Source organism: Protomyctophum bolini, assembly GCF_963924005.1.
Source record: "Protomyctophum bolini genome assembly, chromosome: 13".
NCBI classification, from domain to species: Eukaryota; Metazoa; Chordata; class Actinopteri; order Myctophiformes; family Myctophidae; genus Protomyctophum; species Protomyctophum bolini.
Genome location: NC_137874.1, coordinates 37,019,854 through 37,044,416, shown reverse-complemented (window position 1 = coordinate 37,044,416; position 24,563 = coordinate 37,019,854). Strand labels below are relative to the sequence as shown.

The window sequence follows — 24,563 nt, the reverse complement described above, 5'->3', positions numbered from 1 at the left end:
CCACTCCTCCCACCCACAGTGACAGCTATAGAAAATACCTTCTCGGACGGGTCGATGTCAATTTGTGGTTCATCAGTAAGTCTACTAGATTGATCAACATAAAGGATTCAGTTCATACAGCGCGTTACTGACACGAGGACTGCTTCTCATGATGCAAATCACAAACCCTGATTGACTGCTTCAGAAATGGTCACAATGTATATGTGGTCTACTCTAAAGTAGGCTACTACACTAAACCAACCATAGTTTGTTCTATATCTAAACTATTTTCAAATTACCATACTGTGTAACTTTCTCAATAATGCAACAGCTATTTCTGATATAATCTTTCACTGACACAAATACAGTACATGTTTTTGACAATGTATTGTTGTTGTGTTCTAAAATATCATCATTAAAGCTATATTATGTAATGTTTTACTAAATCAAATGTTACAATACAACCTACAAAATTGGGTCACCCTGATCCTCTATTCAGACATTTAAATGCTGTGTAGTGTGTAGGTTATACTAATAGCAATACTAATGTATGTCTGACCAAGCAATACTAGGTATTGATTAGCAATACCTAGGATCAACCGTGTAAGATGACTATGGGACTCTCTCTAAAAAGAGAGAGACCCAAAATCAGGCTGTAAATGTAGTTCTAACTTAACTCCCAAATGCAAGACTGTGGTTGGTTTAGAGTTGGCTTGTCTCTAAAAATCCTTCACCTCACGTACGAAAGTATGTAACAAACAATGTCAGCATAAAAAACAAAACAAAACAAAAACGTTTTCTGGTTTTAGGAAATTGTGTTAGACTTTTGAGACCCAACTTATGGTACTTCATAAAGTGCTGAAATGTGCAAAGGTATAGTAATCTCACCACAAAAAGCCCTGGTTTGTTTTCATCGGTTAATAAACAACTTCGGTGTGAAAATGGGCCGAACATCTGAAGCTTGAATAAAGGTATATAACCTTTATAACAATTTTACTGCCTGCATTTTTAGTAGCCTACATACACATTCTGTAGGTTGATTCACAGAGCCGAGGACAAATTATGAGGCAGTGGTCTGACTGGGACCATGTTAAGACTGGTGTAGAACATTATATACAGTAATGCTCAGACCTAATGAGCAGCTCACCTGTGGGTCATGGATATTAGAATATGATTTATGTATGCAAGAAAGGTGCCTGAGATGGGAAACAATAGAAACTTGCCAGCAGTAATGTTAAGTATATGTCTTCAATAGGCTACAAAATGAAACACAAGAATTATTATTATTATTATTATTATTATTTATTATTATTATTGTGTGTGGGGGCGGGGGGTATTTTTTCAGGCTTTTCTGCCTCTATTGACAGTACAATGGAGATCGAGAGACAGGAAACAAGGAGAGAGATTAGGGGAGTGACATACAGCAACTGTAAGTGAGTGAGTCGTACCAGTTATATACTGTATATATGTTATGTATATATATATATATACGATCATCGTTTTTTGGGGGATTAAACAACGTCCGTGCATATGTTTGTTAGATACCGTACAGTCATGAGTCCGACAACACCGTCACTCCAGACATGTATTGCCGGTTACAAATCACCCTTGGCTTCCGCGTGTGTTTAGGGTTAGTTTAGTTTGGGGTAGGGTGTCGGACTCATCATGACTGTAGGACTGTTGGTATTCCTAACCCAAACGAACGCCCTTTTTGTGCTTTGCACTTTGGACATCTTCTCTGGCGACCAGGCTGCATTTATAAGACATGATGTTCTGTCTATACTATAGTAAGGAACATGGATGGTGGCTAAGAATAATAGACGGAGCAGAGAAACCGATCCTGTAAAGGGGAAAACATATTCCGTTTCCTTGTCAATGCTAACAGCATTGTCTCTGCTGTCTTTACCGTCTCTTTCTCACCCCCCTGTGGAAGCCAAACATCTGCTGTCACCTGTCAATCAATGCCTGGCTGACTGTGACCTTGCTGGGCCTTGTTAGAAATAATGTAAATTGACCTTGCATTTTCAAGATGCTTCCGCTGCTGGTTTCCTTGGCAATTGCCTTGTAAAAGAGGTGCCATGCCAAATAAAATGGGATTGATCAGCCCTCAGAAAAAGTTGATTTATCGTGGTGGAGTCTCCAGGGTACGGCAGGAGAATTACTAAGAGGGTTTTTCTGCTCAGCTGCACAGCTGATTCAAGCTAAAGAATGACATGATGGCAATTATCCGTTCATTTAAGTCTCATTTAGAAGCAAATAACTTGAAAACAATCTAATCTTGATCATAAGGTACTATATACAGTATATAGTTTGACTGGACAAATGCTCTTCTGAATGACATCATTTAGAAATTAATAAAAACAAACAAGGATTAATATTTCATTGTTACAAACAAATTACAGTATATAACTTTCCTCTTCCTGCATCTCATGAGTTGAACTTGAGAACTGGACTTTTTTTTTCCTTTCTTTTTTACTGTAAAATGCTTCAGAGGAGGATAGTCATTAACTACTTCACGCGCGCAGCCGCGCACACACACACACACACAGCAACACTCAGTTCAGACAGGTCTGATTTTGTTAAATAAACGCGTCACCAAATTACGTGGCTATATGTCACGTGACGTCACAGTCACGTTGGTTGTATGAGGTTGGACTCCAAAACCTCTGTGAAGGACTGCATGTGATTGAATGTGTGAAGAAGTGATATCAAATAAAACGGGTGTTGTTCTTGTACAGCATCGTTCTTGTTTTTATTTCAGTTAACTAAAATATTTTTTTCTTCCCAAATCTAGTTTTTGTTAACCTTGGGTGATGTGATGTGGGGGTGGCTCATTTTGTAGCTCATGTTTCTGTCAGGGATAGTGTATCCCAGCCTGTGTCTATGATGTGAGACACTACAGTAAATGCCTGTGGAGCATCCGAAAGACTGACATAGCAAAATGGATAGAATAAAGAAACAAAATAAAAGGCAGCATTTAGTGATGATATTGCAAATTCCTGGGTACGGACACAAAATTAAAACAGCTTCTATTCTCCACCATGCTACAAAAGGTTTGTGGTGTGTGTGTGTGTGTGTGTGTGTGTGTGTGTGTGTGTGCGCGCGTGCGTGAAATAGCCCACAGTGTTGCTGTTCCTCCTGAAGAGACAGAGAACTGTCACAATCTGCACCTTAAGCACTCTTCTCTCTCTCTCTCGCACACACACACTTCTCTCACCTCCCCTTGCCCGTTGCGCTATCTTTCTGCTTCAGCAGGGCAGTCAAATGGATGAGTGAATGTACAACGTAGAAATTGTAGCTTCTCAGAGCGTTAATTCTGAGAAGTGGCTGCTGCCTGTACCCCCCCCCCCCCCCCTTGTTTCCAGTCAAGCTCAATTCCCTCACATCACCACCTCTCCTTCCCTCCCCCTACCCTCACTCTCACTCTCTCTTTTCTCTCTCTCTCTCTCTCTATCTCTCTCTCTCTCTCTTTTCTCTCTCTCACTCTCTCTATCTCCTCTCTCCCTCTCTCTCTCTCCCTCTCTCTCTCTCTTTCATGAATGTCACCCCTACTGATGGTGGCTGCTGGAATTCGCGCACACATACTCTCACACTCACTCGCTGACTTTGGAAGGGAGGGAGGGAGGGAGGGAGGGAGGGAAGGGGTGGGTTGGTGAGGGCTGTGGGATAGAGAGCATGCCATCGGAGGTAGAGGAGAGATCTCTCTGTCCATCCCTCTGCACTGTTCCTGTCTTCATTCCTGCAAGACCGTCTGCCGCGTCCGTGTGTGTCCCACGTGCAGTTCTACTACCTCTGGATCTAAATCTGCTGGATTACTGCTCAGAATCTCATTTTATTATTGTTCCCTGCATGCACATTTAAATGGGGGGAAAAGTTGGACCTCCGTGGACTACACAGGCGGTAACAGCCAGCTTGGCTGCTCTCGCATTTTTATGCGTTTCATAGCATCACGATGATGCCACTTTTCATTGGACGAGGTGTTATTTTTATACGTAAAAGAGTATAATCTCTCTATATAGGAATTTAGTTACTTTTGCTGTATTGTGAACTAGTTTTTTTTTTTGTTTTATATATTTTTGGTAGGTATATTCTAAATGTGTGGACAAGATGAGCGGAGAAGCAGGTTAAAGTCCATACGTTATTATTTTTAGTAGTTATATAGTCACTGAATAATCTATGTTTTACAGAAAATGTGACCACAGCACTCAGCACTTTTGACTGCGATCTTTTGATATCGGCGTGACACATTTTCATTTTTCTTTTTTTAGAAAAGAGTAGAGTAGTTTTCCATCAGATTGTAGGTGGACTCGCATCTTACACAATAAGTGTCCGCCTTCCTCGGGAAGCTTGACACTAAACTAGTGTTTGTTTAGCGCCGCTTATAGCCTACATCCTTAGCTCCCCCAGGAGGGGGGTCTCTCCTCCAGAACCCCTCGTCCCACCTCGGTGCTTCGAGGAGAGTTAACAGCCCTAACCAGAAGAGGGGTTGTTGGGAAAGAAGACACCCCCCTCCCAAAGGTGAGAGGGGGGGGAAGATGGCAGCTCTCGCCAGCTCTCTCATCAGACAGAAACGGGCTGTCAAGGACGACCAAGCCAACCGACCGGTAGCAAACAAGCGCAGGCCCTGTCCCAAAAGCAACAAGTCCCTGTGTCAGAAGCAGATCCTACTTCTGATATCCAAAGTACGACTATGTGGGGGTCGGAAAGGTCGAAACGAAAAAAAACCAGGTCAGTAGCAGCTATGGGCCATTTATACTTCTCCTTTACTTTCTGTTCCTTACTGGGGGGGGTTCTGTCACCAGACATGATATCTGGATTTCAGTGAATTTATTCATTGTATGTAATGTATATAAATTATATTTTCCAAAATGTGCATTTTTGTAATACACTCAAATTAACCGAATAATTCAAGATATAAACCTTAATTGGCTATTCAACTATTGAACAAAAGAAAAACTATATCCAGTTTAATGTTTTGATTACATACAACGGTGTGTGTGTGTGTGTGTGTGTGTGTGTGTGTGTGTGTGTGTGTGTGTGTGTGTGTGTGTGTGTGTGTGTGTGTGTGTGTGTGTGTGTGTGTGTGTGTGTGTGTGTGTGTGTGTGTGTGTGTGCGCGCGTGCGTGCGTGTGTACTGTAGTATATGCACCAATGTAATCCTGCAGCTGCTTTTGCACCAGGTCTGAACCAGGAAATTCCCCCCAAGCGTGGAAGCCAGAGTAAACATGCCTAAATAACTAAACTGCCTACCAAGCAGAGTCTGTTTTGCAAAGTTGTATGTCTGACTCTGCAGAAGCCTGAAGGCTAGACAAGCTAATATCATCACTGGGGTTGACAGCTATGCTGAGGAACAGTGCTAGAGAACCTGTGCCACTTGTTTTGTGTGGAGTGCTAATATTGTGCACAGTTTCTCTTGATGGAGGACAGTCCGCAAAACACGGTTTGTCATGATGCACTTCTCGTGCATTTGTATTCCCCTGGATGAATCCTATTCCCAACCGTTTGAGTGACCCCACAACCTTTCCTCAAGCACCACCCTCAGTCCAAAATATAAAGTTTAACCTTATCCTTTGACCTGAGATCAGATTCACACGAGGTTTCCACTGGACACACACTGGTCTGATTAACCCATTCTGACCTGAGATCAGATTCTAAAAATGTCCGTTGCTCTTCGATTTTTCAAAAATAGCAGACCTACAAGCTCGTAGCGCGCCACTCGGTGGCGCGCTGAGCTTGTAGATCTGCTATTTTTAAATAGCTAAAGCATAACGTAATGTTAACACCAAAAGGGGTTCCCGTACAAAATATGTGAAGCATGTGCTTAGTGCACTAACTATGCAAAGTCAATCAGGCACCCCATGTCCTATCCTACAGCTTAGAAGTTTTCTTTTTAAGCGCTGAATTATTTTCTTGACCTCCTATGTAACCATTTACCCTGACATAGATGTTGACTATAGGGTTCATGCCATTTGCTCTGATCTTGCACTTTGTACTCAACCTTTTCGGGCCTTGACAATTTACTCATAATCCAGAGCAATTTACAGTAAGCAAGAACAAAAAACATGGAAATACATCAAATACATAAAAATAGTCATCATGAGTCATACGTTAGTTAAGAAAGCTTAGTAAGTAAGTAAGCTTGACCCCCCCCAAAATAGTCATATTTGAACTAGAGACTCCCCTCCACTCTGAAAAGCACTTGAATTAGGAGTTGTCTGACTCCGTTCCACAGATAAATATTGTGGAAAATAGCAGATCTACAACGATTCACAATGCAAGTTGTGAGCTTATACATTTTCCAAAATGTTGCCTCATATTATTTGACAATTTTTATAGTATCATTAGTTAATTACTTTTGACGCAGTAATGGGCTTTTTATTTTCTTTCTTTCTTTCTTGTTTTTCTTTTAGGTCTTTAAAAAGACCTGAAATTGCACTGTCATCTGGGGACCCCTCCCTCCCTCCCCCCCGCCCCCAAAAAAAATCAGGTTGAGGTATGGTGTGATCAGGGCGTCCTTGAAAAAGAGGGCTGGCTCTCAATGGGCTTCCTTGAATAAATAAAGGAAAAAGAAAAGGGTAAAAAAAAGAGAACCACTGTTCTAGGGCTGGCGGAGCAAATGTGGCCTCATCAGGGAGAGGTTGAAAACGTGCTGAACTGCAGCTGCCCGTGTGCACCTTGTGCACCTTGCGGTTGCTGTTGTCTTGTCCTCTGGCCTTGTTCACGCTAACCTTTAAGAGCTGCCTTTCATGTTGCTCATATAGCTGGTCATCTGGCGGCCACACACCTTACATGAGAGCGCAAATACGGGTGTAGTACTTAGTTTAGACTTTTTGGTTTAGACTAGTCATTGGTTAGACCAGTCATTAGTCCTACAACTACAACCTATCTCAAACCCTCACCCTGAACTTAACCTCCCACGGGGCAGCACACCTAAACCTAACCTTAACCCATGTCTAACCAATGACTAGTCTAAACTAAGTATGCACCCCCGCACGCAAATACATCTATGGACAAAAGTCTACCTAAAAAGACCCACAGCAACTGAAATTGGTGTGTAAATATGAAATCATGCATAATATCAAGTTAGGGTTATCAATGTGTGGGATCAATTAAAATATATAAATACAAAGCAGAGATTATTTTCCCAAAGTAGTCCAATTTCAAAGAAGCAAGCATGAAAATCCAAACTTTGAAGCCCGATATCTCAGATCTCTAATCTTTGCAGGAAAACCATACTTCTGCTGTAGTTCCAAAAATGTTGGGTCAATAAGTGTGACATCAAACCCTGTAGCTCTGATCCCCTACTTTCATTTGATATGAAAATGATTCCTCACATTAGCCATTCAATGTTTACTACTTGAGATCTCCAAAATAGTTGTTTAAAAGTTGTGTCAGATGTTCTGATGTTGTGTTAAAAATTGATGGTGGAGTAGAAACATTTAACCTTTGCATGACATTCTTTTGGTGTTTGTAAGAATGTGTAGTGATAATTCAATACTCATGTATTGGTGTGTGTGTGTGTGTGTGTGTGTGTGTGTGTGTGTGTGTGTGTGTGTGTGTGTGTGTGTGTGCGTGCAGAGCCCCTGTCAAACTGAGTCAGCCTTCCTCATCATCATCTCCCTCATCCTCTTCCAGTCTACCTTCCTCCTCCTCTCCCCCTGTGTGGTCATTTTTAAGATGGCTGCCTGCATTTCCCTGATAAAAGCACTCTGTCTCTATCAGTAATCTGGGGTGCCTCCCCCTTTTGAGATCAATTCAGCTCATTAATGTATACTGATTAATCAATAATCACCCTCTTAGAGTGTTCAAGGTGGAAGCTGACTTGAAAGGTGTAGGATATTGGACAGTGACCCCTTGCTTGCCTCTGTGTATCTCCTTCACTACCGCTCTAAAGAACAGCTTCACCCACACATTATCGTCATTATACTATAACAGGCACGCAATCATAAAAACAGAAATAATAATAACGCTACAGACTGGTGTCCACTTGATTGTTTCTGTAACGGCAGAAATGTTTGAATAAAATTAAAAGACAGCATTTGCTGCAGGGCATTTGATCTGTTCGGATGAATTGGCAGGAGACGGTGAAGTCCCAGACATCTTCTGGCAAGGAGTGGGCTCTAGCATGGTGTAGGAGTAAGAATCCAACGAGTCAATCGACTGTTGGGTCACAAATCTGGGGCCCCTTTTGGCAAGCAGCAGACAGGGTTACAAGGAGACATCCAGTAGAGGATAGCATTAAGCTGACCGCAAGAGATCAGGGCCACAAACTCGCTTACTCGACAACACCTGATCAGACAATGCAGTGTTAGGTAGCTTCTCATCCGAACTTTACTGACAGCGACAGGGGTCAGACCGAAAGAGGGAGAGACTGTGGGGTGGGGGAGGGGGATGCGGCTAGTAAGAGGCCTTAAAGATATCAAAGATGTAAGAAGAAAGTGTGTCAGAAGCCAGGGGTGGATGGGGAGGATGCAGGTGAAGATAGATAAAGAACTAATCAAAATGGAGTAACTGAGGAGGGGAGAGATAGGTGTGCAGATAAAAAGGGAAGGTGGACATGCAGGGAGTGAAACAGACTGTTTAAGACACAGCATGTGGGGGGAGAAGATGAGATAGTAAGATAGGAATTCCTCTCAGACTTAAACCTACACTATTAAAGTAAAGTGATATTTTATCGCATATACCTGTAGGTTTAAAGCAATGCCTGATGGCACACAATCCAAGTTTTATGCACTAGCTGGATTTCTGTACTTATTCATTGACATTTATTTCTCACCATGTTACATTTCTACTACTTCCGTAGCCTACTGCAAAACAGAGCTGATTATGAACGGAGAATTGAAAACTGAGGATTCCATTTGATAACCAGAGCGTCAGTGTTAATTGAGGCAATGCCAATTCATTAGGACATGTTGAACAGCTGGATCACTGGAAATGGATCGTATGGCTTGTTATTGCTTAGATGTCATGTTGTACTTCATGCTGTAGTTATTGCTATTTGCTACACTAATCAATCTTTATCTCAGATGTACCTTAAGGCTGGGAAGCAGAGATCATGTTTTCACCTCTGTCCGTGTGTCCTTGTGTGTCCATGTGCACAGGGCAGAAGTATGCATTAGTAAAATCCTTTTGTTTTCTCTTGCCCTAAAGATAACAAATGACAGAATGCTACCTTAACCTCGCACACATGGCTGCTAAATTGAATCTGTGGATACTTTGATTAAACCTGACAAGGACAGATTGACTTTAACCTCTAACAAGAGAAAGAGTGAGGATAGAGGACAGCCTCAGCGATGATGATAAGAATAGTGTGAGAGAGTGAAGACTAGTAGGTTTGGGTAAGAACATGAATAGACATAACAGTTCTTCCCTAAAGGGGCATTCCACTCATTTTCAACATTTTACTATGTCATTAATATACCTTAGAGCTGTTGTGTGGAAATAATAATAAAAAGTCCCCCCCATTCTGTGTTTCCTAGAACTGGAGGTCTGAATAAAATCACATAATCTTGATGATGTCATCAAGATGTGTTTCACCATGTTAATGATTTTTTTCATACTTACAGTTCTGGGAAACACAGAATGGGGGGGGACTTTTTTATTATTTCCACACAACAGCTCTAACTAAGGTATATTAATGACACAGTAAAATGTTGAAAATGAGTGGAATGCCCCTCATTATAAGTGAATTATAATGTTAAAAATGTACACACATTGTGAAAATAGCAAATATACAAATCTAAGGTGTGATGCTTTGTGAGCTTGTAGTTTGGCTATTTTCACTGTTCATGGTAAAACGAAGCATAAAGGGCGAGGACCAAAAGGGGTCTTAAAATGCATATGCATATCTTATCCATATGCAAATTTTATTCATCTGTGTTACTGTGACCTATACAAAGGATGTTGGAATATGTAAAGTAAGCTATTCTCTTAAAGCTTACATTTTGCCATATGGTACGATTGAATGGTGTGTGTGTGTGTGTGTGTGTGTGTGTGTGTGTGTGTGTGTGTGTGTGTGTGTGTGTGTGTGTGTGCGCGTGTGTGTGTGCGCGTGTGTGTGTGTGTGTGTGTGTGTGTGTGTGTGTGTGTGTGTAAATCCAGGTGAAAAGATTATTTAATAAATCATGTATTTCATATAAATACTTGGGTATTCCCAGGTGGGTAAATCTAATCTAAAGAACAATGTCTGCTATAGTTGTACAGTATAGTAAAGGTCATATCAAATAATTGACTTTTATTCCAATAAATAGATTCTGAGCACTTCAACACGCAAAGTCAAATATATATGTTTCAGAATTCCGTGCAAGGTCAATGTCAATGGGCAAGGTCATTTCTCCTATAGATCCGAAGTCCCGTTAGTCCGAACATGCATTAAGGTTGGCGAACCTGCACTGCTTCCGTGCTTGCGGTGATGTTTAGGTTAGGGTTAGAGATGGCATGGGGATAGTAATTTCGGGACAATGAACCTACGGGCTAATGACATAAATACAACATTAACTACATTTGGGGAATAGGTTCAGTGCAAACATACGATGAACAGATTTGTAAGAGCATTCTGTGCCCAGAATGGTCACGCTCAATATTGCCTTAGTTTATACACCTACAGTGTTCGTATTGAAATAACGGACTCTGCTTATTGTTACCGTCTGTGCTGATCTGTGTTTCTATAGGAATAATATTACAACATGTTCACATGTTTATGCTTTGCAATTGTGACAATGATTGCCATATGCATAAGTGTGTGTGTGTGAACGTGTATGCATTTGTGGGCATGTGTGCTGTGCACATAACAAAGTGTACATGAGTGTGCATCCTAATGTGTGTTATTTGTAGCCTTGCATAGCCACTAGCCAGCCTTCATCTGCCTTTGCGATGCATATTGCCCCAGGCAGATTTAGTCTGGCCAGTCTCAATTGTGGGAGGACTCCACGGCCGAAATGGTGACGGCCAAGCAGATTAGTCTGGAACCAGGCTATAATCGACCAGAGCCCAGTATTCAAATATCTGGTGGGATATTGCCTCGAAAAAAAACTAACACGAGAGGGACGAGACTAATATCCACGCAGTGATATTAGCATCGCTACGCGAGGCTATGTTATTTGTGTCTTTGTTTGAAGCTGTCTGTCAACTAAGCAAAGCAGCGTAGATTGCATTCGAGTGTGTTTGTCTGAGCTTGACGATAGCCGTGTATGACAGTAGAGACCAGTGTAATTACAAATGTTTATGTCAATTTATGGCATTATTTGCGAGTCCTTCGTGAGGGGAAGTACTGTAAGAACTTGGTTCTTACAGTACTTCCCCTCACGAAGGACTCGCAAAGAACAAGTTACATTTCACATTACAGCCTTACAGTTTGTAAATAAATCAAAGATGTGATTATAATCCATCTGTAATGGATAAAGCCTTGGCCTGGAAAAGAGGTCATCAGGTCCCCTGCCTTCTTAAAGTGTTTCGACCCTTAACCCATTCTGACCTGAGATCAGATTCATACGAGGTTTCCACTGGACACACACTGGTCTGATGAAACGTTCTGACCTGAGATCAGATTCTAAAAAATGTCAGTCGTCCTTCGATTTTTCAAAAATAGCAGACCTACAAGCTCGTAGCGCGCCACTCGGTGGCGCGCTATGAGCTTGTAGATCTGCTATTTTTCAATAGCTAAAGCATAACATGATGCTAACCCCAAAATGGGTGCCCGGTCAGAATGGGTTAACCACCAACACTCTCCAGTTGGCGGGTCAGCAGTGATTGGCCAAATCACTGCCCCTCTCATCCAGGCTTCCAGCTATTGTCCTTTCTCACCTGCCAGAGCCAACAGGAGGCCCCCTCTCTGCCTTGTGTGTTCTTGGGAGATTGCAGACACTGAGAGGTCTCTATATGGTTTGCTTACTGCCTAGGGTCTTCCTACAGTATGTCTCACCAGACGATAAGTCTGTGCGGTGTGCATGAATCCGTCCTTGTCCACACTTGGCCTTACCCTGGTGTTTTTGAGTCAAGGTGATTTGTTTGAGCCTTCACTGCGTCTGTGTCATTGTCTTTGTCGTTTGTCGTTGTCGTTTAATCTGTTTTAGCGAGTCTCTCTTCCCCTTCCCTCCCCTCCCCTCCCCTCCTCTCGGGAGACTCTGGGAGAATTGCTCATTTGTACGATTTGTAGCTTCCTTGCTGCTCTCTTGCGAGTGCTGCAACAGGGGTTGCTGGCCCCTGTTACCCCCTGTTGCCCCTGTTACCCCAATATATGTTTCATTTGTTAACTTTTCTGTTGGTTGCTATTTATGCCTTAGTTGGTGACCTACCAAATGTAATGTGGGGTAAACAACAGGCTGATTTAATTGTACATGCACTGCATCAGATCAATCTCCACAATTAGAACAGCAGCCGCTGCGGGATCAAATGTTTAAATAGGTCACCTCACCAATCATGGTGTAACTATGGCACTAATATGATTTGTTGTCATTATGACACAATCGCTTTTGTTATTAAAAATCAAACAAAAAAATTCACTACTGCATAAAATAAGTTTAAACAATGTATGAGAGTCTTGTTAGAGACTTGTTTTATGGTCCAGTGTATTATTGTCATCTGGGACATTCATAAATGCATTATTTTGTCCTATTAAATCACTACTTTGTGCTATATTAGGTTAGTCCTTGAATTGTGCACTTAAGTTACATAGTCAAAATGTAATGAATTCCTTTGAATGAATTTCCATTTGGATGATTATTTTATCACACCTTTAGTGTCAAAGTCTTATACTTTAGCGCTACTGGTTTTCCCTCACTGCAAACCTGGCAACTTTGGCCTGAGTTTGGCAATGCAGTGATGTCATCAAATCAAAAAGGGCTCAAATGGCTCTTACATGTACAGTAGTTTGTGTTACATCCATAGACAGACTGCTGGTTGACAACTTGACATGCTTTGGTTGCATTCTCTTACTACTTCATTAGTTTTATGCCAATTTAGTCCGATATGCAGGTGCCTGTCCCGGGCCCGGCTGGTATGTGTTCCTAGTCTCCCCCGGCACCCCGTACAATACAAGCATTAGTGACAGAAGGAATTAACAAACAGAATAGCCCTGTAGCTTTTCATACGAGCACTGCACACAACACCAAAACTCTGTCATATGATTTTGTGTCACCTAAGCTTCATCTCAAAAAAGGTTTGATTGAAACGTGCACAAGAATCCCTCCACCAATAGTACCCCAATGAATGTATCCCTATGCTGCAGCATTGCTACTGGCAGGCAAAACACTTCCACTCATGGAGCATGTAATTGACTCAAAGAGGTGTTTCAACATCAATCAGATCAAGTTCAAGTTCTGCAGATTAATTGTGCATCATTAACCATGCAGCTTAGATTAGTTGTTTGTTTACTACAGTGTGTGTGATCGTCACGCAGCCTCGTCGAGGTCTAGACCTGAGTGGGCATGTAGGAGCCTTTGTTCTTTTAACAGATTCATAGGCCTATTTCTGCTTCAACTGGAGGGTTCATGGGAAAGGGAACGGGCGAGCCGTTTTATCAGGTTCATACAAAGTGGGTGTGTGTGTTTGTGTGTGTGTGTGTGTGTGTGTGTGTGTGTGTGTGTGTGTGTGTGTGTGTGTGTGTGTGTGTGTGTGTGTGTGTGTGTGTGTGTGTGTGTATGTGTGTGTGTGAGAGAGAGTTTGAGAGTTGTCAGAGAGAGATGCTGCATACTAGACAAGCACACCCACTGAACTGCGTCCATTGCTCCCGCTTCGAATGCCATCAATGCATTGAAGGTGTCAAAATCACGTTTAATCAGAGCATTGAATGCTCTCAGTAGCCGTCTATTGACCTACCAACATCTGCAGTAGGCTGCATTTTGTGCGTTGATCACGGCTATACTGTTTTGACAGTGACGACAAACGTTGTCAACTGACTCCTGTGGCCGGTTAAGAATGATATGAGGTTAGGGGACTTAAGTTACGTGGCCGGTTAAGACTGAGGTTAGGGTGAGGGTGAAGGTTAGAGTTAGGGTTAGATTTAGTGTTAGTAATGTCGGACAACGCGCATCGTCCCTGTCAAAAGTCAAAACAGTAGCCGTGATGAACGCACAGAATGCAGCCTACCGATACCGATGTGTCCCGGGCTGAATGTAGCCGACCTACAAGCTCACAGCAACTGTGTGAACAGGGCATACATCTTCTTTACCATCCTACATCTTGTCTTGCCATGTCACTGTAAACCACGAGAACATGAATTAATGTCTACAAGTGATAATAATAATAATAATAATCATGCCTAAAGGAAGCAAAGACAATGAGACATCACATCAATAATGTGTCACGTTGAATCTCCTGCAGTCTGCAGGATGGCTCTCTTCAAAAAATGTCACGGGTGGTGTATCTGTCCAAATGTCAATGGAGCACAATATTAAACGTGTGAATATTTAATGTGTGAAAGGGAACCAGCGTGCTGTCCTATTTCACATGGCGTGTGTTTGACACGTCCTTGTCAGCAGTGTTAACCCATTCTGACCGGGAACCCGTTTTGGTGTTGGCATCATGTTATGCTTTAGCTATTGAAAAATAGCAGATCTACAAGCTCATAGCGCGCCACCGAGTGGCGCGCTACGAGCTTGTAGGTCTGCTATTTTTGAAAAATCAAAGAACGACTGACTGATCGACTGAATCTGATCTCAGGTCAGAATGGGTTAATCAGACCAGTGTGTTGTCCAGTGGAAACCTCGTATGAATCTGATCTCAGGTCAGAATGGGTTAATTGGCAGTAATAACTCTGGCTCGTCAACGTGATCTGCTGTGGGTATCATGTGGAGTTGTCTGAGAGACAGAGAGGCCCTCCATTGAAATTAAGAAGGTGTTGTTTAATCTGCGAATGAGGAGGTCATACAAAGCCTCAATTATGCTTATACCACTTCCTCTCCTCTCCTCGTGTTCTGCAGTTTCCATGCGTACCGATAGATACGTCCTCATTTGCAACCTATACCCTTTCCTTCCCTGACCTCTCCTTCTCTATCTCTTTCCCTCTCACTCTCGTCTCGTCTCCATCCTTTTTACCCCACTACGTCTGGAGGTTTATATTTATTCCATTCCTCCTCAGCATTGCCCCAATATTGTTAACTGGCTTTAACGATTAGCCCCCCCCCCCCCCCCCCCCCCACCCCCTCCCCTTTATAGCTTTTCATAAGGTTGATAATTACTAGCAGTACTCCAGAGCTTATGGCCCAGTTTTGAGAGGAAAAAAAGAGAAAGATGTTCTCATTTTATTAGAAGCAGAATCAAACACTACACTGGAGACAGAATGCTCTCTCTTTCTCACACGCACACATAGAGACAGAGAGACAGAGAGAGAGAGAGAGAGAGAGAGAGAGAGAGAGAGAGAGAGAGAGAGAGAGAGAGAAAGAGAGAGAGAATCTTGCAAACTGGTGGAAAATAGAGGGTAGAGGAGTTGAAAGGGAGAGTGATGTTGAAGGGAGCGAAGAGAGACAGGGAGTCCTTAAAATGAAAGCAGAGGAAAACCCCTGTAGTTTGGTCTGGCTTCAGTCAGAGCAATATGAGAAATGCCCTTGGCTGCTCAGTCAAGCAAACCCCCCCAGTAATTACCTCCAAACCAATCAAGAGGACCTCAGCTAGAGGGGCAACAGCAACTCACAGAACAGCTCACATTGAGCTAAAGACTAACAAATCATGCCAGATACAAAATACATTAGCATAACGATAAGCAACGTCGAGCTGGGAGTGGGTATACACCACACAGATTACAGATAAACCTCTACCACTGCTTGGTTTGCAGAGCAATTAAATTGCTACAAGGGATTCTTAAGTGTGTGTGTGTGTGTGTGTGTGTGTGTGTGTGTGTGTGTGTGTGTGTGTGTGAATATTAACTGCATTCACTGAAATCATATAATGCACATGCACTGGTCTTAACCTTTTTCATATCAAGGACTCCCGTGTGTGTGTGTGTGTGTGTGTGTGTGTGTGTGTGTGTGTGTGTGTGTGTGTGTGTGTGTGTGTGTGTGAATATTAACTGCATTCACTGAAATCATATAATGCACATGCACTGGTCTTAACCTTTTTCATATCAAGGACTCCCGTGTGTGTGTGTGTGTGTGTGTGTGTGTGTGTGTGTGTGTGTGTGTGTGTGTGTGTGTGTGTGTGTGTGTGTGTTACAGTTAGGTCACGGGCCATTTTGGGCCCCCCGTTTTCTTTCTTCTTATTTTTTGGGTGTCCTCTGTTATCCTCAGTGTTAAATTAACACAGTGTACAAATGGGTCTCTACGTTGAGAACGGGATCTAATGGATAGTACTAGCAGATATGTGTGTTTTCCTGAGGCTAAACCCCATATTCTTTCCCCAGATTCCTTTGATCACAGCAGACTCCAGTCCATTATGGCGCATTAGTGAAGTAGGAAATGAAAATAGGATGTAAACAAACTCATCTTTTCCCTTAGCAGGATAAATACTAAATGTATAGACATTATTCACTATACCTATACCATCCCATTCTCGCGCTTACGAAATGTACTTAGTTTGTTTATACCGTTGCATATGAAGATGAAGATTATCTTGCAAATACTGTACATTTTCAGTTCAGAGGGATTTGTAGCAGCATGTCTATTGACTCTCTTTTTTACTTTGCCCATGAGGGTGAGGGACACAAAGGCGTGACAATTTTGGGGGAATTTGATTCCAAGTTAGGAATTAAGTCAGTATATATATAGTGTGGCTGCAGTAACAAAGGAACTTCAGGAACTTAGTTATTGAATACCAGTAAGACGCGCAAACGCGGGAAGCGAACGCAGCTCGTACATATTTGGGTTCTTTTAAGATTTATTTTTAAGTTATTATTTTTTTAAGTCTCATGTCACCATGACTCAGCCATATGTAAGGAGTCCCCAAAGCAGCTATACGTCCAAATATGGAGTGTGTTGCATCAATCACAAACAAATCACTCAGCTCCATATATGGGCACAAAGGGGGGGGACACGCACGCACGCACAGACAGACATGATCTGCTAGGTCTCATAGTAAGTGCTCACTGCGTTCGCAACTATGCCCATTTCCATTTAACTAGAGTTCGGGCCGCACATAATGTATGTCAACTCGCACCTTCAATCTGAGCAATATGAACATATATGGAGATCTCTGTATCTCCATCCCTTTAACCCATTCTGAACGGGAACCCATTCTGGTGTTAGCATCATGTTATGCTTTAGCCATTGAAAAATAGCAGATCTACAAGCTCATAGCGCGCCACCGAGTGGCGCGCTACGAGCTTGTAGGTCTGCTATTTTTGAAAAATCGAAGAACGACTTGACATTTTTTAGAATCTGATCTCAGGTCAGAATGGGTTAATCAGACCAGTGTGTGTCCAGTGGAAAACCTCGTATGAATCTGATCTCAGGTCAGAATGGGTTAATGCCCATACACTGCATACAGTATATGGAGATCACTGATGTCATCAGTATACTATATGCCCATGGCCATGCCCCCTTATTGCCCATATATGGAGCCGACTGAATGGTGGCTGCATTGAGAGCTCCTTATATGATACTTTTTTCCTCGCACAGATAGGCTATAATATTTGTAATCTTTAGTCCCTGGCCAAGGTGTTAAAGTATTTCAGTGCAAAAAAACAAAACGGTTATAACAGACTAGTTATAGTCGATCAGAGGCTTAATAACTGACGTTTTTTCTGGCAAAACGTCAGACTTTTGATCAAACCCTCCGTCACTGGAAATGACATAAGCTGTTGGACCTGACCATGCGAGATTAGCGTTTGTGCACTGACTCAGAAGGTTTCAGGCCTCATACACACATATCAAACACATGTTCTGTGTCTTGTCTGTGTTTAATGGCCGCTACAATTCTTTCCCAATGGGAGTCCATGGTCCATGGTTTGACCAAACATTTTTGTTTGATGAGCAGAACCACAGCCGGCTTTATGAAAGCAGTGACGCACAATTAATTAAGCAGCCTATAATAAAAAAGTGAAACATCCGACAGTAACAAATCAGCAATTCTTAAACAGCGCCCGCCTGACACAGCCATTACCTCTCCATCAAACAAACAAACAAATATAATCCAAAGCAGCACAGCACACGACGAACGGCATTTTGCTTCTCTTGTGTAACATTTATAACTGAAATTAAAAAATCTGAGAAATTTCATAATTTAGGAAACAAATGTTTAACCCATTCTGAACGGGAATCCATTTTGGTGTTAGCATCATGTTATGCTTTAGCTATTGAAAAATAGCAGATCTACAAGCTCATAGCGCGCCACCGAGTGGCGCGCTACGAGCTTGTAGGTCTGCGATTTTTGAAAAAATCGAAGAACGACTGACATTTTTAGAATCTGATCTCGGGTCAGAATGGGTTAATCAGACCAGTGTGTGTCCAGTGGAAACCTCGTTTGAATCTGATCTCAGGTCAGAATGGGTTAAGCCGATTTACAAGCTCACAACGCACCACAAAGTGACACGTTGTGAGCTTGTAGATCTTCTATTTTTGGTAGTTTGGGTACCAGGGAGAACTTGATGAAATGTCTCTTTTTGGGTCACGGGCTAAAACGTTTGGGAACCACTGCCCTACAGTATGTCCCCTCACAACCAGGACAACGGCCTCCTAAAGTAAACTGTTGGCAGCTGACCCACAAGACACCTAAGAGATCTCATCATAACAGCAAGTTTGGTGCAAATCAATGTCGCTTGGGTTAGGGTTATAGGTAGGGGTGTCAAATGTCGAATTAGATTTGCGATTCCCGTTATGAACGATTCATAATTTCCAAAAATCATTTGTTTTTTTGTTTTTTTTCTGGTTACAGTTACAGGAGTTTTCACTACATGGTGTTTTTTATATGAAATGTAAGCTGTAATGTTTACTGTAATCACAGTAAACATGTCTTTACAAGTTACTGTAGTATAGTCACTTCAGTTGGCTGGAGTAGATTGTGATGAAGATTGAGATTGTGTATTGAATCGAGAATCATTTTGAATAGAGAATCGTTTTGAATCGATTCTGAATCGAATCGTGACCCCAAGAATCGGAATTGAATCGAATCGTGGGACACCCAAAGATTCACAGCCCTAGTTATAGGGGTGCCCAAAAGAACGTTAAACATGAAAGTGAAAACAATATGGCCCGTAAACTGTTGCCAGTTGCCTCAAAGGACATCTCACCGATCTCACAACACAAGCACACATTTGATGTTACACAGCCACGCAGCTATGACATCAGCACAAACCACTGAATTCCCCTGTGAAGTAAATGCCTAATTTACATACGGTGTGATGCAAGCCGTGGATCACAGGTCCAATAGTAGCTAGACTAGTACAGACCAAGCTATGAGCCATGAGTCAGGGCTTCACTCACACAGTAGTATAGGCTTAACTCCTCACACACACACGCACGCACGCACACACTCACTCACGCACGCGCGCAGAACTTCTAACGTGTCACCTTGTGTGACGTGACCACACACACATCACTTTTGTTCAAGCATAGTGGGTCACATGGACTTTGATGGCAGGCATGTTTTATAAACATCAGCGCATGCATTATACTGTTCCAAATTGTATATGGCCTAGAATAACACAACTTGGTTTAGACCTGGATATGTCATGAATCCCGTTCTGTGTTACTGCTACTATTACTGTAGTACAGTAATCAACTGCGATGATTCACACAAACACACAAAGCTGGGCATAGGAGGGACTGGTGCCCCTCAAAAACTGTGTGTGTGTGTGTGTGTGTGTGTGTGTGTGTGCGGGCGTGCGTGCATGCGTCAAAGTGTACGCTGGTGTATCAAATGTTTATGTGTCCATTTTGTCCTGTTATAATGATGAGCATAACCCAGTGACTCTGGTTACAGTGTGACAAGTCTCTTGCAACGTGTAGAATGTGTTTGTCCGTAATGCCACATCAGTCAAAGCATACAGTAGCATATGTACGTCCCAGGCATGCAGGCACAGATAGACGCGTTGACAGAATGCACGTGTGCACCGTAATGTAATACTATTCATGTGATGTTGTGACCTTGAGTCGAGTGAGGGACACGGCAAGTCAGTGTTTATGCACTAAGTTGTAAGTTGTTTGCTGTTTGGCACCTAACGTCATTATCACAGTATAGGTTTAACCAGTAAGACGCCTGGGGGGCGACCGAGGTCGCATGTGATGGCACGAGACCTGGGGATGCACCATATATGGGGCTTTCCCCATGTAGGTAGATTTTGAGTGATACACTGACTGACTGACGGGAAATGCATGATTCCATAGTCAACTGTGACCTTTGCGGCAACCACAGTGGTTATCATGACTGTCACAATATGATCATATATTGGCATTCCCATATATGGGCTTAATATTGGGGTATCAGCTGGGAATGCCCATGTATGGAACTATTTCGCCCTGAAGGCGTGGCTGAGAGGCTATGTTTTCCGTCCGTCAGTCCGTCCGTCTGTCCGTGAACAGCTCATCTCCAGCACAGTTGGCCAGATCGAACCGGACACTCCCTGGATCCCTCCCTGCCAGAGCAGAACCTCTGATTTTGTCCAAACAAACATCATGCAAATCGGCACACATTAAATTATATCTATGGTCAAGAAAGAGAGGTATTTTTCATATTCCATCCCGATTGTCTGAAATCATGAACACAGCTTCCAATTTCCGTCAGACTTCACACACGCCGGTGCATTCCGACCATTTCTGGCCCACAATAACCTACAGTACCTGTGGAGACCTGTGCCCCGAGGAGCACTTTATCTACTTCCTAAATGTTCACGCACACGCGCACACACACCTACACACACACTTAGTGTGTTGGTGTAATATAAGTTGGAAGTCCCCATTAGGTGAAACATCACTTTTAGTGCCCCTGACGTCAAGCTTGAGATTGCCGTTTACCCCCCCATACAGCTCAGGCTTTGTAATAAACGTCAGCCTAAATGTACTGCTTCTACACCAATATGCAGTTGTCACTCTTAATGGCACAGTGTCACCTCACTCCTTTCACTATATCCTCCAATCCTCCTTTCCTTCTTTTTCCCCGTCTTCCGGCTTCTCAGCTCTCTCTCTTGTGTCTGTGGGGACAAGTAATGAACGGCTTCCCTGCTCTGATTGGGTGATGTATCGTGTTATTAGGCAGGATGAAAGCACACATAGCTCACAGGATATGAAACAGAGGTAAAGAGAGAAAGACAGCACGAATAGAGAAAGAGGGATGGAGGAAGGAGGTGTTTGGCAAGGTGCCTTTAAAGGATGGAGATGCCAAGGCAGAAGGAGAGAATGTGTGTGAAGGGGTGAGGGATGACGGTGCCGTTGTAGACACAAGTATACTTAGTTGTAACTATGGTGGGAAGCTGTGGCAATTTTACTGATAACTTGACCGTGGCACTCATCCTATGGGGAAATAATCCCTCCCACACACGTCTGTCTGTCTGTCTGTCTGTCTCTCTCTTCCAGTCATTCACCACTCACACTCCTCACTCTATAGCATCAGTGTGCGATTGAAGACAAGCAGATTCCGCAGTGCCCTAGCTTGCTCTGTGCACGCGTCTCTCTCTCTCTCTCTCCCTGCGTGCATGTGTACGTACGTGACGTACGTACGTACACGTGTGCGTGCATACACACGTGTGCGTGAGAGAGAGCAAGGGCATAGGTGGCATTTTATAGGGAGGGGAGCTCCCAAATGGTCGTCAGTCCTCCAGAGTCTATTTCCATAAACTGTTCCTTCATCCATGTTTCATCCTCCTCATTAAAGCTGCATGGGAGTCCGCTGGGTCCACCTGGGCTGTTTTCTCTATAGTGAAAGTGACTGAGAAGCCAAGTTAAGGCAGGGGATGTGCAGAGTTCGCCTCGTCTTTGCCACTAAAGGTGCCTGACCTAGGGAGAAGAGACTCGGCCCAGGACACAACTTATAGGTCGCCTAAACATCACACTGGGGGCTGGGGGGCCTGGGAACTGACCACAGAGCCACTGCTAGAATTCTGATTATGTTTCTTAAATGAACACAAAAAAGGCTACCCTTGGACGGGTCTCATCAAAAATTCAACCTTTGTATTCATCCTCCCTCTTCCACTGTCCTGTTCCGTTGCCTACCGTATGTATATTTCATGACGTTGGGGATAGACTAGCTCTCTTAACATGACTTTGTCCTCCAATGACCAAAGCTGTTGTCAAAAATACCATTGTTTACAACTTAACCCATTCTGACCGGGAACCCATTTCGGTGTTAGCATCATGTTATGCTTTAGCTATTGAAAAATAGCAGATCTACAAGCTCATAGCGCGCCACCGAGTGGCGCGCTACGAGCTTGTAGGTCTGCTATTTTTGAAAAATCGAAGAACGACTGACATTTTTAGAATCTGATCTCAGGTCAGAATGGGTTAATCAGACCAGTGTGTGTCCTAGTGGAAACCTCGTATGAATCTGGTCTCAGGTCAGAATGGGTTAAGTGGGGTTGACATTAGGTATGTTTGCTCAAGTTGAGCCAGTCAATATATACTGTATAAAATATGAATAGTGAGAATAGCAACATACTGTAAAGCTGCACAAATGAGAGCCTGCTTTAGAAAAGTACTCAACTTATGCAATCATTGACCAGGAAGGCTATGTATTGTAGTTTTGTTTGTTCGCAATATTATCCGTTTAGCCATATCCCTACAGTAGGATAAACCCTGCACTGCCCGGTGATGAGAAACAAGTTTGACACATTTTAAAACCTTTACCTTTACCAATGCCATCAGACAGCTGATATCCAACAATAAAACTATGCTGAATAACAGACAGCTAGTCTACTGTGTTGACTATAGTATCACTCATTGTACTTTGTCATTGTTTGTCATCAACTCAAACCCGATGAGAGATTGAAACACAAGGACTGTCAACAGCAGATCACTTGGCATTATATGAAGAGTACAGACAGAAAAAGTCCATAGTAGGAATGGCAGTATTCTTGGCAGGCAATTGAACGCCAGGCCGTGAATAACATGGCTGTTAGTGTTATTCACTGTGGATTCTTTTATCAAAACAAACAAACAAAAACCTGCGACTTTTATAGGTTTTTGCAGGTCTGTGAATACCCCAACAATACTTTTGTGAGTCTTTGTGCTCAGCAGCACTTGTATAATAAACCAGCGTTTTTCCCATTGCTCCACAGATCCGCAGCTGAAAGGTATTGTCACCAGGCTGTACAGTTCATTTGGATACTACCTGCAGATGAAGCCAGATGGCACCATGGACGGCACAAAGGACGAAGGCAGCTCCTTCTGTAAGTGTGTGTGTGTGTGTGTGTGTGTGTGTGTGTGTGTGTGTGTGTGTGTGTGTGTGCGCGCTACAACTGTGAATAAAGCGTACAGAGTCAAAAGGACACAGCTCTCAATTCACCATCACCATCTGTGTGTTCGCGTTGTAACTTCTTCTCTGTAAAATAAACACCCTCTAGCGAGAAAAAAGGCAATGAGGAGGAGTCATGTGTTAAAAGGTGGACAACTCATATTGTCTTATTTTCATCCTACTATAAATGCGGGAAATCTCTGTGCGAGTGTACGTCGTATCTTGAGAACCGTCCGACTGACCAACTTGGACAGCAACCCACCCAGAGGGAGACAGTAACCCACCCAGAGGGAGACAGTAACCCACCCAGAGGGAGACAGTAACCCACCCAGAGGGAGACAGTAACCCACCCAGAGGGAGACAGTAACCCACCCAGAGGGAGACAGTAACCCACCCAGAGGGAGACAGTAACCCACCCAGAGGGAGACAGTAACCCACCCAGAGGGAGTGGGGAATCCAACAGGGAACATTCTAATTCCCCTGCTGTCCTGAGCCATTAAATAGCCCCCCACTCCCTTAATTATTTATAGGGGAAACACTGGGTCCAAAGAATATTCGTATTACTCATGCAGATGGCATATAGTTAACCATTACTACATAAAACAGGGGTGCCCAAAAGGTAGATCGCGATCTACCTGAAGATCACAAAGGCTGTGCAGGTAGATCACATGACATGCCCCTAAAGGATATTTAACTTAAATATTAAAAGAATATTTTTGGCATCTGCCACTTGAATTAAGGTGACTTGATTGACAGACATAAAACAGGGCCTGGGTTGCTGTACACAAACGTTGGTAGCATTATAAATTAAACACCAAAAAGCCCTACCTATTCCATATCCTCCCCTCTATTTGTATGTAACACCAGTGCCGCTATTCCAACCCTCAGGTACATTTTTCTTAATGTATAATTTATTTCAGTGGGTAGATCTTGTTGAGCTGGTCATTTTGAAAGTAGCTCTCGAGTCAAAAAGTGTGGGCACGCCTAACATAAAACATACAGCCATGCCTACATGGACGGTATGCCTTCATATATAACCCATTAAAAACAGGAAAGCATCTTTGTCATTGTAGATGTTTGAGTTGGCTATTCAAAAATAGCAAGCTTACATCTTCTGCTATTTTTGAAAGACCTTGAAAGAACTACTGGTTTGGAAGGCCTCTGTAGAATCGGCCTCAGGTGTTAACGGGACAAATAAGCTAAAATAACTGGAAGAACGCGCACGCACGTGTAGTGGCGCCACACACACACACACACACACACACACACACACA

The 24,563-nt window shown here is 42.9% G+C and overlaps 1 protein-coding gene across 1 annotated transcript in view; it reads left to right on the top strand.

Moving 5' to 3' along the window:
* Positions 1 to 4,514: 4,514 nt before the first annotated feature.
* The window catches only part of fgf11b (fibroblast growth factor 11b), a gene marked incomplete at both ends in the record, with an annotated part of 36,292 nt that continues 16,243 nt past the window's right edge, over positions 4,515 to 24,563 (top strand). The window contains 2 exons of the mRNA XM_080779742.1: positions 4,515 to 4,707; positions 23,114 to 23,224. Coding sequence (XP_080635868.1) covers positions 4,515 to 4,707; positions 23,114 to 23,224 — 304 coding nt within the window. The remainder of the gene's footprint in view (positions 4,708 to 23,113; positions 23,225 to 24,563) is intronic.